The sequence below is a fragment of the Prosopis cineraria genome, unplaced genomic scaffold (assembly GCF_029017545.1).
Source record: "Prosopis cineraria cultivar Desert tree isolate PC_DT_omini unplaced genomic scaffold, ASM2901754v1 PC5, whole genome shotgun sequence".
NCBI classification, from domain to species: Eukaryota; Viridiplantae; Streptophyta; class Magnoliopsida; order Fabales; family Fabaceae; genus Prosopis; species Prosopis cineraria.
Genome location: NW_026555336.1, coordinates 34,675,614 through 34,690,071, shown reverse-complemented (window position 1 = coordinate 34,690,071; position 14,458 = coordinate 34,675,614). Strand labels below are relative to the sequence as shown.

At 31.4% G+C, this 14,458-nt stretch overlaps 2 protein-coding genes and 1 pseudogene across 2 annotated transcripts; all 3 read left to right on the top strand.

Annotated features, from left to right (window-relative positions):
• The first annotated feature begins 1,131 nt into the window (after window positions 1-1,131).
• LOC129311532 (glutathione S-transferase U18-like) lies at window positions 1,132-2,549 on the top strand (annotated as a pseudogene).
• A 741-nt stretch (window positions 2,550-3,290) lies between these two features.
• Window positions 3,291-4,120, top strand: LOC129311531 (glutathione S-transferase U17-like). The gene is made up of 2 exons (XM_054953868.1): window positions 3,291-3,623; window positions 3,717-4,120. Exons 1-2 carry the CDS (start codon window positions 3,306-3,308, stop codon window positions 4,095-4,097), a joined length of 699 nt encoding a protein of 232 aa, XP_054809843.1. The 5' UTR covers window positions 3,291-3,305; the 3' UTR covers window positions 4,098-4,120.
• Window positions 4,121-5,936: 1,816 nt separating this feature from the next.
• LOC129310308 (glutathione S-transferase U17-like) lies at window positions 5,937-6,946 on the top strand. Its single transcript, XM_054952123.1, has 2 exons — window positions 5,937-6,332; window positions 6,426-6,946. Exons 1-2 carry the CDS (start codon window positions 6,015-6,017, stop codon window positions 6,807-6,809), a joined length of 702 nt encoding a protein of 233 aa, XP_054808098.1. The 5' UTR covers window positions 5,937-6,014; the 3' UTR covers window positions 6,810-6,946.
• Window positions 6,947-14,458: the final 7,512 nt, after the last annotated feature.

Genomic DNA, 14,458 nt, shown 5'->3' with positions numbered 1-14,458 from the left:
ATTTCATCACGTTATTATAGAATTTTTGTAAAAAATTAAAAATATATATTGTAATATTTTTATTATTTTCAATCTTCAAAATATCACAAAATAATATTTAAAATATATTTTAATGTTGATTTTTAAATTTTAAGACCCACACATGTTTTTTTTTTAAAAAGTTTAAGTCTTCTACATCATTTAAATATTCTAAAAAATATATTTTATATTTTTATAAAATGAAAATAAGTAATTTTAAAGTACAAAGTAGGTTAAATTAATTTTTAGAACAAGAAATTGATAATTTGAGTATTTAATAAGCTCGATTAAAAAATATTTTTTATTTTTAATAAAATAAAAATTATTCATTTTGAAGTAAAAAGCAAATTAAAATTAATTTTTAAAATGAAAAAATGATAATTCGGTATTCCCGTCTCCGACATTCCTCCAAGTGTGAAGTGTTATATATAAAGAAAACTTTCACGTGATTTGTTTTTTATATGTAAACAGAACAATTTTTCAGAAATATTTATGATTTTTTAAAAAAATTGCCTTTCACAAAATCATAATTTATTTTTTTCAGAAACGAATATTTTAGTTTAAAATTTTTAAAGTCTGACGAGTAAGTGTTAGAATTAATTATTTTTAAATTGTGTAAGATAGTTAAAATCTGTTTTTATATATTCTCTCCGTTAAAAAATGCAAGGTATTTTTAATCTTTTGAAATATAATTATTATCTTTTTTTAAAAGTTTTCTTATTGATAGTGATTTTATGTTTATTGTAAAGCATTTAATAGGGATAAATATGAAAAGATACAGTTAGTTTAAAAATAGATAATCATTCTATTGGAGGTGAAATTCAGTTAAAAATACCTTATCTTTTTAAATAAAGAGAGTGTATATATACATATATATTATAAAACGGAGGAAGCATAATTCAACAAAAATTATTTACAGTAATTATTATTTTTACTTGACCCAAAGAAATAAAGCAATAAATAAGAATTAAGAATATTTTAAAAAATGAATGTAAAGTAAAATGTTGATCTGATAAACAATTGAGTGAGTGATAAAATTAAAATCAGCGAGAACGTCTTTTCAGTGGACCTAATAAACAATTGAGTGAGTGATAAAATTAAAATTAGTCTGCATAATTGTTCGCTTTCTCAGTCATGTAATCGGATTCAGACCAATCTCATATGAGCAGATATTTGATCTCATCCAATGGGGCGACCATTTTCTGATGGGAAGAGCCATTCGATCTTTATGAGTCTCGGTGCATAGATAGAATCATTTCACTGTCTTTTGGCCTTTTATTGCATCGAAAGGGTCCCTGTATTGTCGACGAAGCTGATGATGTGGCCGGAATCATAATATTCGAAAATGACGAGGGATAGTACAAAAATTTAAGAATAGACCTACTAGATCGAACCAATTTGTGTGTGATTAGTTATCAGTGTGATTTGTGTCGTTGTTGAAGTTCCGGTCTCCAGATTGCTTCTGGTAGAGCGATCCTGATGTCGGAGAGTGAACTGAAGCTTCTGGGCAGATGGTCTAGCCCTTTTTCGATGAGGGCGAAAATCGCTCTTAATATCAAATCTCTTGAATACGAGTACTTTGAAGAGCACATGAAACCGAAGAGCGATCTTCTTCTTCAGTCCAACCCGGTCTACGCCCTAATCCCAGTTCTTATCCACCATGGAAACCCCGTCTGCGAATCCCTCATTATTGTCGAATACATCGATGAGACTTGGTCCTCTGGCCCCTCTATCCTCCCCTCCGATGCTTATGATCGTTCAATCGCTCGATTCTGGGCTGCTTACATCGACGACAAGGTATTTCCCTTCCCAATAACAGAGAATGTACTTCCGAGAAAAAAATTTGCCTATTTTCCATCCATTTCTGACTATGTTTTGTGGGTTTCTGAGTTTAATCTCTTCCTTTCTGGGCCATTCCTTCTGAATGAGAGCTGTTTCTCTAATTGTGATAGTGGTTTCCCTCGATGAAAAGCATTCTGACTGTTGAAGATGAGGAGGCAAGAAAGCCATACTATGAGACAATGGATGAAGTGATTAGGAGGATAGAGGATGCGTTTGGGAAAATCAGCAAGGAAAACCCTTTTTTGGTGGAGACCAGATTGGATTCCTGGACATTGCTTTTGGAAGCCACCTAGGCTGGCTCAGTGTTGTCGAAACTTTGTGTGGAAGAAAGTTTCTTGTTGAGGCAAAAGCTCCTTCTCTGGTGGATTGGGCTGAGAAATTTGCTGCTGATCCTGCTGTCAAGGGACTCATACCTGAAACTCATGAACTCATAGAGCTTTCCAAGTCCCTTCAGATCAAATGGAGGGCTGCAATTGCCAAGAAGTAGAATTTGTGGAGACTGTTTGCTTCCTGGTGTAGATAATCTCTCTGTTCTTGTATGGTTCAATAAAATAATGCTCTATTGTTCTGCGTGTTTCTTACAAGTTTGCTTGAATTTCCTTCTCACTTTTGGGCTGTACTGTCCTTTGTAGCTGGAATTTACATTAATAAGTACTGTAAATTTGATTCTAGATGATTTCAAAGTCAAATCACAATGGCTGTCTTACCGTCATTTGAAGAAATAACATGTCTCTGCAATGTACTTTTCAAAACACTTTACTTCCGTTGCTTGAATTTGAAAATTGAGGTGAAACTTGAGCATTTTCTGATATTTTAGACTATGTAGGCTGTAAACAACATTATAGGGAATTGTTAATTATCTTGCCACAATTTTCGCGAGAGCCACTGGATGAATAATATGAATCTTGGAAGGGCTCCTTTCGATAGGAGATACTGCAGATAAGATTAATAGATTATGTAAACTAATTTGAGTTGATCCGTCACTGGCACTGTGCACTTGAAACAGTATGAAGGTATGACATGTCAAATGTGCTTGCTTTTCTTCCCATGCTTTTCATGTTTGACCCCTTTTAATTTCGGTTTTGTATTTTCTTTTTTTTTCATTTTTAAAGTAAAAGACTAAAAGTTCAAAGAAATGACATTAACTCATATCATCGAAATTAAGCACAGAGAATACAGTATATACAATATCTTAAATCTAATCCGGACAAGTGGCACAGACAAATGCGAAGAACCCAAGAAACATTTTTTATTTTCGACACGGTTCTTGATCCTTATCTAGTTGTGTTAGGTGGCTCAGTAATTATAGCCTTAACTATTAAATTTGACTAAGTCACACTTGACGGTTTTTTGTTTTTCCTACATAAACACCCCTTGCCTTGTACTGGCCTCACAATAATTTTTCACATCCTGTGTTTGTCTCCCTTAGTTTGTACTTGTAACTCATGGCAAACACTAACTTGAAGCTCCTGAGTGGCTGGTTCAGCCCATTTGTTTGGAGGGTTAAGATCGCCCTCAACATCAAATCTGTGGAATATGAAAACGTTGAAGAGACCTTGAACCCAAAAAGCCAGCTTCTTCTGCAGTCAAATCCTGTGCACGAGAAAGTCCAAGTCGTCCTTCACGGAGACAAGCCCATCTGCGAATCTAGAATCATTGTTGAATACATAGACGAGGTTTGGAACACTGGTCCCTCCATCTTACCAGCAGATGCCTACGATCGAGCCATGGCTTGTTTCTGGGCTGCCTACATCGATGACAAAGTATTATATTACTTTACTTAATCCCTTTCCTGAGCGGTGTTTGTCTACTGTTATTCCCATTTGGTTGATACTAATGAATTTCACTGGGGATAGTGTTTTTTGGCCATGAGAAAAGCTTTGCTAGAAGAAGATGAAGAAGCGAGGAAGCCATGCTTGGAAGAAGTGGAAGATGTGCTTGTGACAATGGAAGGTGAGTTGCAGAAATATTGCAGAGAAGGAAAGGGGTATTTTGGTGGGGATGAGATTGGATTGGTTGATATTACCTTTGGGAGCTTGATGCGTTGGTTGAGTGCACTAGAGACGATGAGTGGAAGGAAGATGTTGGTTGAAGGGAAGCATCCAGGTTTGGTGAAATGGGCAGAGAGATTCTCATCTGATGCTAACGTGAAGGGGTTGATTCCTGAGACTGAGAAACTCATAGGGTATGTAGAGGCTCTTAAGATGAAGCTGAAGGCTTCTGCCACTGCAAAGTAATGGAACTCGTTTTTATGAACTGCTTCTGGTCCTTCTTTGCGTTAATTTTGTTTTCTTTTAGGCTTATGGGATGTTGTAGTAATAATAATGATGATCATAATACTAAAAAATAAACAGCTCCTTTCTTGGTCATGCTATATGAAGTTAAATCTCAGTAAACATACATTAAATTGGGCTAGTGATTGTTATCAAATTTTATTCCCTCTCCTCCTCTCATTTAGTAAAAATTACACATTAGACTTTTATTTGATGAATATTTATCTAAATTTAATGATGGGGTAAAATTATTTCAACTTTAATTGTTTAAAATTTAAAATAAATTTTTTAAAAATTTAAAATTTAAATTGTCTTTAGATTTATAAATCAAGATTTAAATTATATATTAATCAAAAGAAAACCAACGTACATGGGGCATTGCTAAGGACAATAATATTTAAGGGTATATTTGGCAAGTGGTTGTCCCAAACAAATATTAAATACTTAAAATTCAGAAACTGCTCCTCCCCTGCTGACGCCAAAACTTGATTTTGAGGCAAATAATTGATTATGAGAAAATGGTGTGTTTGGATGTTTTCTAAACTCTGGTTTTGGTCAAATAATTGATTCTAGAAGCAAACCAGGCAGCACAAAGTTTGAGTTGACCCGTCACTGGCACTGTGCTCGTGAAACAGTAAGAGTTTGATATGTCATATGTGCTTGTTTTTCTTCCCATGCTTTTCGAAACCAGATGCTGATCAAGGTGATGTAACTTGAACCATTCAGATTAAAAATGTAGATACTCTAAATTTAAAAAAATAATTTAATATTTTTATTTTATATTTTTAAAAATAAAAATTATAAAAAAGTTTTAATAAATATTTTTGACTAATATTAAAATTTTATATTTTTATATATTAACTATCTAGATGTATTCTGTACAGTTCAGATTTAAAATATTTAACTTGTAATTTTTTAAAAAATATTTTTTTAAAGTTATAATTAAAATATTATATATTTTATTTTTTAATAATATTCATCAAAATAAAAAATAAAAAATTTAAATTTGGACCTTGCAGATAAACATTTGATATCGAATATGGACTGTCCAGAATATATGTAGATAGTCAATTTAAAAAGTTATAATATTAAATTAGATCATTTAAATTAAATCAATACCATTCAGATTAATAATAAATCTATTTATAAAAAATTATAAATTTTTATTTTAATAAATATAAATTTAAATTTAAATTAAAAAAATTTAGGCCATCCAAATTTAATCTGAATTGCCCAAATTTATTTTTATGGCTGAGCACCGGACCTTTCATGCTTTCATGTTTGACTCCTTTAAATTTCAGTTTTGTATTTCTATTTTTTTTTCATTTTTAAAGTGAAAGACTAAAAGTTCAAAGAATTGACTTTAACTCATATCATCAAAATTAAACACGGGGAATACAGCCGTTACAATATCTTAAATCTAATCCGGACAGGGCGCCGAGACAAATGCAAAGTGCCCAAGAAACATTTATTATTTTCAACTCGATTCTTGATGGGAGGATAATCTCTCCATTTTTTCTCTTCCTTTTCTTCCACTTTTTTTATCTCAACCATTCATATTATTTTATTAAATAATTTTTTAAAATTATAGAATTAATAAATAATTGAGTGGTTCTATAATTCTTAAAAAAATTATTTAATAAAATAATATGGGTGATTGAGATGGAGGAAGCAGAGGAAAATGGAGAGAATCTTCTTCGCTCTTGATCCTTATATATCTGGTCCTCTTAGGTGGCTCAGTGGATTATAGGTTTACCTACTAAATTTGATTTGACTAGTCACACTTGATCGTTCTTCCTACATAAACACCTCATTCTTCCTTAGCTTGTATTGGCCTTCACAATAACATTTTTCACATCCTGTGTTTTTCACTAGTTACTCATGGCAAACGCTGAGCTGAAGCTCCTGGGTAGCTGGTTTAGTCCATTTGTCTGGAGGGTTAAGATCGCCCTCAACATCAAATCTGTGGAATATGAAAACGTTGAAGAGACCTTGAACCCAAAAAGCCAGCTTCTTCTGCAGTCAAATCCTGTGCACAAGAAAGTTCCAGTCCTCCTTCACGGAGACAAGCCCATCTGTGAATCTAGAATCATTGTCGAATACATAGACGAGGTTTGGAACATTGGTCCCTCCATCTTACCAGCAGATGCTTACGATCGAGCCATGGCTCGTTTCTGGGCTGCCTACGTCGATGACAAGGTGTTATTTTACTTAAATTAATCCCTCTCCCCAGCGGTGTTTGTCTTACCGTTATTCCCTTTGGTTGATGCTAATGAATTTCATTGTGGATAGTGTGTTGAGGCCATGAGAAAAGCTTTGCTCGAAGAAGATGAAGAAGCGAGGAAGCCATACTTGGAGCAAGTGGAAGATGTGCTTGTGACAATGGAAGGTGAGCTGCAGAAATATTGCAAAGAAGGAAAGGGATATTTTGGCGGGGATGAGATCATTGGATTGGTTGATATTACTTTTGGGAGCTTGATGCGTTGGTTGAGTGCAATAGAGACGATGAGCGGAAGGAAGATGTTGGTTGAAGAGAAGCATCCAGGTTTGGTGAAATGGGCAGAGAGACTCTCATCTGATGCTCACGTGAAGGGGTTGATTCCTGAGACTGAGAAACTCGTAGGGTATGCAGAGGCTCTTAAGATTAGACTGAAGGCTTCTGCCACCGCAAAGTAATGCAACTCGTTATTGTGAACAGCCTCTGGTCTTTCTTTACGTTAATTTTGTTTTCTTTTAGGCTTCTGGAATGTAATAATAATAATAAATAATAATAAGCAGCCCCGTCCTTGGTTAATGCTATATGAAGTTATGAATGCTCTTGTGAAATAGTCAAGGCCGCCCCGCTTGACTTTTTGTTGGGTGTTGTGACTTATTTTATATTAAATTATTAACGGTGATAATGGACTAATTAATAGTAGTAACAAAAAATGTATAATAATAATACTCCCTCCAATCCTTCCTTTTTAAATTATAAAATATTTTTAAAAGAGTTTTTCATCATAAAATATAAAATAATTTAGGTAAATTAAAATTTCATTAAATACATTAATTTTAATATTATCTTTTCTTTATATAAATTAATTTTCATCCCTTCTCTCTTCAATATATTAAATGATAGTATTTTTAAAAATTTATATTTTTAGTTTTTAAAAATAAAATTGTTAAGTGTATTTAATAAAATTTATTAATATGTGAGATGTTATCTAAAAATATTTTATAATTTAGGATGTAGGGGCATAATTTTTGTTGGGTAATGAATAAAGTGAAAGCTACCAACATATTTAAAACAACATTAAGTGAAGAAAGATAAATTGCAACATTATTCTTGTTGGCCCAAAAAAATTGTAACCTATTCGTTTTTTAAAAAAGCATAAATGTAAAAAGGATTTAATAATCACTTTATTATTATAGGAAAACTGGCATTAAAGTACAGTCCGAGCATATTATTAAAACTAGAGGTTTAAATGAAATTAGGTTTGTTTGTGAATGCACCTGACCAGTCTTGAATTTAAAAATAAAAAATAAAAACAAAAATACCTTCCACTATGGTCGCCCGTGCCTGACCACCATTAACGGTTATATAACAAGTTGACTGCATATATGAATTTTTGCAAATTAAGCTCTTAACAATTACTAAATAATTTGAAAAATGAAAAATTAACTTGACAACAAATATTAAATTTTATCTCAAGTGGTTGATGTTGAATACATAATGTCAAAATTTAATATATGTAAAAGTTAATAAATGTAATTGATATATTAAATTTTACATTATATAATGAAGGGGAAATTAATATTTTGGTTATTCAATAATTTGTTTAAAAATCAGTTTCTCAAATGTGACGTGGTTCGACTCAATAACTGAATCATTTAAAACTTAGTCAATAATCTTTTCACATATATTTTTGTCCTAATCCTCCATAACTCAGCTTAATCAGCATTCTACATGACAAATAAGTTATATATGAATCAGCAAGTGAGAAAATAAAGCAATTTAGATAGGCTTCTTTTGTACAGCAAATAAGTTAGGGCTTGAAGGGGCAGCAGAAGAGAAGGAAGAAGAAGCATATGGAGAATTGCTAACGTCCATTTTCTCTACATATTGTCTTCTCATGAATTATTGTTGCTATTAAGACAAAAAAGAATTCTGGAACTTGAATGAGAAGAGTCTCTCTCTCTAATCTTAATCTCTCCCCTTCGCCTCTGAACTCTACTTCCCAAAACAGAGAAGACGTGAGTGGAGAAGATGCAAGTGAGAGAAAAAGAAGCGATCCACGAATGGAGAAGATGCAATGCCACGAATTTGGATTTACTTCCTTGGCCAAGAAGATTGAACCCTCTTCTTGATTTTCTTATCTCTTCCTCCTCTTCTCTCGTATTCGTTCAAAAACAAGCATTACCTGATCAAAAGCTCGACATGAATTATTCAGTGTTTTTTTTTTTGGAAAATATAATTCTCACTTCCTATAATTTTATTCACAGGCGAACGCCTACATGGTTGAAGCTAAGTGCTCCCATAACTTGGAAAAATTTATAAATAGGTGTGAGTTTTAAAAAATTTGTCCACATTAATCTAATAATTTTGAACCTACTAAATCCAAATTAAAATGTATTTAAATTCAAAAATATTAGGATCTTTTACATTTCACTCAAGCTCAATAAATTTTAATTTTAAATTTATTATATTTAAATTTAGATTGCTTTTATAAAAATGACATTTTAATGTTTGTTTTTAATATTTTACAAAACTAAAGTTAAATTAGACAATAAATATCTCTAAAAAATTAAAATTTTAAATTTTAAAGCATACAGATAATACCGAACGACAAAAAGATGAAAAGAATCTTTGCTGAAAAAACAAAGATTGGTTTGAAACAAGAGACAAATTGAATGGGGGGAGACGGAGCATGAGAATCAGCTTGAAAACATAGGTTAGAGCAGAGGGAGAAATTTATTTTTTATTTTTTATTTTGCTATTGTTCAAAGTGTCTCGCAGCCCCAAATTTCTCTTTTTCCATTGCCACCTATTGTATTCTGCTTTTCCTTGTTTCCAGAATAGCTTTGGCAATTTCAGCAATCTTTGGATTCATCTTTTCCATTATATTTTCATTGTCATTTTATTCCAAATTTCTTAAAAGCTTTTCCCTTGCCATTTTCTGATTTATTTGTAGTATTAAAAAAAATATTCATTAGCAATGATTGTATTGTTGGCAAAAAAATAGTAATTTTTGTGCTATTTAGATATTTTTAATTTTAATTACATAGTTTTTATTTTTCTAAGTTTTGAGTAGGAAATGGAAAGATTTTTGAAGAGGAGATTAATATCAATCGAGCAACTAACATCTTGAAAACTTTGTGATACAAATCTTCAACAACAAAAGGCCGAAGTTAGTTTGGAAGATTTACCATTAGATTCTGAGAAGCGAATTAAAATATCACACTAGAAAACTTGTAAGATGGATAAATATTTATTTTATATATTAAATTATTATTGAAAAAATGACATTAAAATTTCTTTGAATTATCTAAATAACATTTTGATCTCTTGAGATGTCATAATTCCTTAAAGTTTTTAAAGACTTTTTTATCATTAAAAAATTAATATAAAAGATTAAATTGCTCTTGATTGAAATAAAAATTCCAAGCATCAGAACAAATACTTCGCTCGCTTTTCTGCTCCTCCTCCTTATCTATCTTAATGTTTTTATAGCTATTGAAACTTTGCAAAAGACAGAGATATAAGCAACCATTCTTCCTCTATTAGCTTGTATTAGGATAAAGTAAATTTCTTTTGCTCTTATGTTGATTTATGTATTGATTTCTATGTGGGGTAAATTTCTTCTCCCATTTGAAAATTTGTTCTTCCATCTGTAAAAGTTGAAGTTAATTAGGTAACCTTAAAAGTTGATGTGAATAAATAATTGAGAACTTCATTTTCTCTTCATTTGTAAGCTTGAATCACATGGATATGGGTGTCAACTTTGTATGGATAAATGATAAATGATATCATTTTTTTTTGCCACATAAAAAATCTAGAATTTTTCTGATGATGCTGTTTTTTTTTCTTTTTTCTTCAAATTTACCGTGCAGGCAAAGAGAAGTGCAGTAGCTGTGCCAACAATGGTGGTGCCGCTAGTTACCTTGCTTATTGTTGCTTTTATTCCAAATGGGCTGTTAGCCTTGCCATCTACTGTGCCTGCATTCCTGTGTTCACCGATCAAGACTTATATGCCTACTTACTTCGTTTGCTCTTTTCTTTTTTTCCCCCCTCTTATTAGCACTGTTAAACAGTCTTCTTCATAAATAAGTAAAAATATAATATCATTTTCATTTGTATTGTAGATACATAAACTAAAATTGTGAATAACCAATACAAAGTTGTGAATATAAGGAGAATTAGTTACTTTTGGATAAAACATAACAAATGATCATGATATTTGAAAAGTAGATATATTGATGAATGACTATTTTATTGTTACAAGGTGAGAAGAGAAATGACTTCTTTTTCTATTTCTAGTTTTAAAGAAGAATTATTTTGTTATTTTCACATAGAGATATAATTTGTAAAAAATATTAAAAGTAAAATACAATATGATGGAGAAAGTGTGAGGATAAAAATGACAACTGAGAGGGGATGACACTTGAAGAATTGAAAATAATGATATCATCTTATTTTGACATTGACATTGATTTTAGTGGCATGAAATACACTATGAGCTTTGATGAAAAGACCCTTATAGACCTTGTTAATGATGGTAGAATTGTTACCTTATTTGAGTATAATGTTGGAAGCAGTTATGTGTATATAGGTTATAAAGAAAATCACAATAGAGAAGCAACAATTGAGAAAGCACTAGTGTAAGTTATTATGTTAATTTCTCTAAACAAAGTTATCATTTGCTATAGGATATTTATTATTTTAGTAATCAAAGTTGTGATCGTCAATGTAAATGTAAATAACACATGAAGTTGGATGGAATGCGAATGTAGGATGGAGCAATTCTTGTCACTTTCAGATCTAAAATCTCCTTCTCCTGCCATGCAAGATCATGATTTTGAAAGTTATAGGCCATGTATGTTGGGTCGTCTATGAAACTTATGTAATTGACAATAAAACCTTAGATCGTTGTCATTTCTTAAGGTTTTCTTGTCATTTAAATTAATAAAAATTGTTATTTTTTGAATTACAGTAGTAATTCATTTTTGTTGATTTAGTCAACTTTATAAGGTACTGATAAACTATAATTCCTTATTGCGTTGTTGTGATTTTAAGATGAAAAATTATGAATATTAAAACAAAACTTGTGAATAGTAATTCATTTTTGTTGATTTAGTCAACTTTGTATGGTATTAATAAACTATAATTCCTTGTTGTGTTGTTGTGATCTTAAGATGAAAAATTATGAATATTAGAACAAAACTTGTGAATAGTAATTGATATTTGCAACACTCTTTAGCTTCTCCTTCTTTCATAGTCCTATCAAAAGTAGGTAGATAAAACTGTAAAAAACTCTTCCATACTCAGTTTATGAAATTCTGTGAACCACTACCATGCATAATTCCAGATTACTTGGGTTTGCTTTTTTCATATGCTTTATCTTCCTCTTCATACAAGTCTTCTTCATTTTCGATAGTTATACTATCATCTCTCACCTTTTCATTTCTTGGTGCATCTTATCCCCACACCGAATTATGAATCTCTTGTATCAAGTTCCTCATTTCAAGTAAAAGGGCTCCATTACCCTATGGTTCATTCCTTGGTTGCTCCAAGTTTTGACCAACCAGAATATAGTTTTCTTGTGGTAGCTTATTAATCTTTGATATCACATTTGTGTTAGATAGGTTACCACCCGTACCAGTTCTAGCTGATCATCTTCTTGCTATCCTCTCCCCCCTCATAAGTATGAGAATAATCACACAAAGAGTGAGTGATAAGTAAGATAAGTATACAAAGGAAAGATAAGTATAATGAATATATGTGCCAACTTCTAGACATAAATATAACAAACAAGACAATCAAACATGTCAATCACACATACCAGTCTTGAAACACTTAAAACTAATACCAAATTGTAATATCCGCCTTGACATTACTAGGACAATATTCTAGCACACTATTGTGATAAGTGATAACCAGGATTAATTAGAATCTCAAAATATAATCATCACAACCCAAGGGTTTAAAATTAAATAGTTTAAAAATATTGAGATCATAAAACAATCCTTTTTTTCAAAAGTCATTTGAGCTCAAACTATAATTTAAAACAAATCATACATGATAATGGAAGCATAAAAACACAAATTAGTATTTAAGAGTATAAAGGAGAAATTTGGTAAATTCTAGAATTTGCATCGTCCTCCGCAATGTAGGCCAAGCATAGAAATATAAGTCCCTCAGCAAACTGCTATCATGACAATACTTTGAATTTTTGAAGAGTGTCGTTTCACTATCCAATATCCAATTTAAGTAATTTAAGTATTCACATGAAGCTCTTCGAGCCCTCTAACTAATAGCACTGGCCTCACACTCAAATGATCATCCATAAGAAAGTTAGATAGTTGAACCCAAAATGGTTTGTTTTTAAACCATAACAGCCTTAATTGTGTCCAAAACACACAACCAAGTGCCATTAGTTCAAAAACCATCTTAACCAACTCAAATTGATCACACCAACATATCAGGCTAATCAAATCACGATATTAACCATTATTTCACAAAATAACCACCAAACCTCCAATTTTCAACAATATAAAGAGGTAGATAAAATTCAACAAAAAATATCATTCTGGTCATTCCAACACATAGTTAACATGATTATATCACTTGCACTAGTATCTTGGTCATTCACACATATTTAATTACAATTACTATAAGTTTAAGTTGAGATACGCATACATTTTTCAGATTTTCATACAAGTGATAGCAAAATAATGAAATAATTCTAAATTGGCATAATATTATGGCATATTCATTACAAAAACCACAACATGAAAAGGAAGAGCTATATAAACAGTGCTCTTCACTCTTCGATCATTCCTTCCTCCCCTTGCCCCTACCGGAGCCCTCATTTGTAAAATATAACTATGAAATGAGATAATCATCTCAATAATAGAATAATTCACTATTATCAATTAACATGCACAACTATAAGAGAGTAAAGCTAATATAAAAAAATATTCATTTAGCACATTCAAACATATCCTTTCCATAAACCATAAGTCATTTCACACTCGAGCATGATCGTCTACCATTCGAACCTTCATATCACCTTGATTGAAACCATAAGCTCTTGAACTAAATGCACATTTGCAATAGCCCGAGCTTACTTTCGGTGGTAGGATCACCTGACCAAAGTATCCTATTCTACTTTCAGATTATAGTTTCCCTTTATCACACATAAATCAGAATGTCATTATTCTAACACCTCATCATTGATGTTAAAGAGTGTCGATCTCTAATGCCGTATCCTACTTGGATACTAGGATAATAATCTCCAACACTGTGCCTCACTAGGCATTAAAAAAGATACATGTCATATGAACTTTCACCACTCCTTCTTATAAGAGAACTTCTACTCCTTATTATGATCATACTTATACCTTCCATACATATTATAAAACCACAATTTTCTCATATAAAGAGCTTTCAAAAAAATCTTTATCAATTTAAAATAATTTCTAATGTACAAAGAAATCATCTTTCGCAATATGCCAAGCTTTCAAAACATATGTAAACAATTTACATATCTACTTACAAATAGTTAAATACTTTAATCAAATAATGTCAATTATTCTGTCACCTCAACCTCTTTATCACAAAAAGAATTATCGTGATTCAACATTATCTCCACACATTCCCACTCCATGATAACACTTAAACATACTTAATCTACACAATTAATCGATAATTATTAATTATCACTCTGATTAAACCCTAGAATAACTAGATTCTAAATATCCATAACACCTAAAATTCACATTAAAAATCCACCCTTTCAAAACACTCCATTAATCCTATTTAACATCCAAACACTCTAACATAATAGATTATCTATTCACATTGTCCTAAAATCACCAAATTCCACATAGGATTCGTTCAAACCATAGTTAAATATTCCAAATCACCATAAAACTCATAAATGGATAAACCTAGGGTTAGAGGCTTAATTTAACTCCCAAATACTTTAACTAAATCAATGGGCTCGGTCTAAACTCAAAGAAATTGAAATCATAGCCCCTATTACCTCCAAAGTCAGAAATTTGCATAAAAATGGAGAGAGAGATGTAAGAAAGCTTACCAAAGGGTGAAACTTGCTCCCAATGCT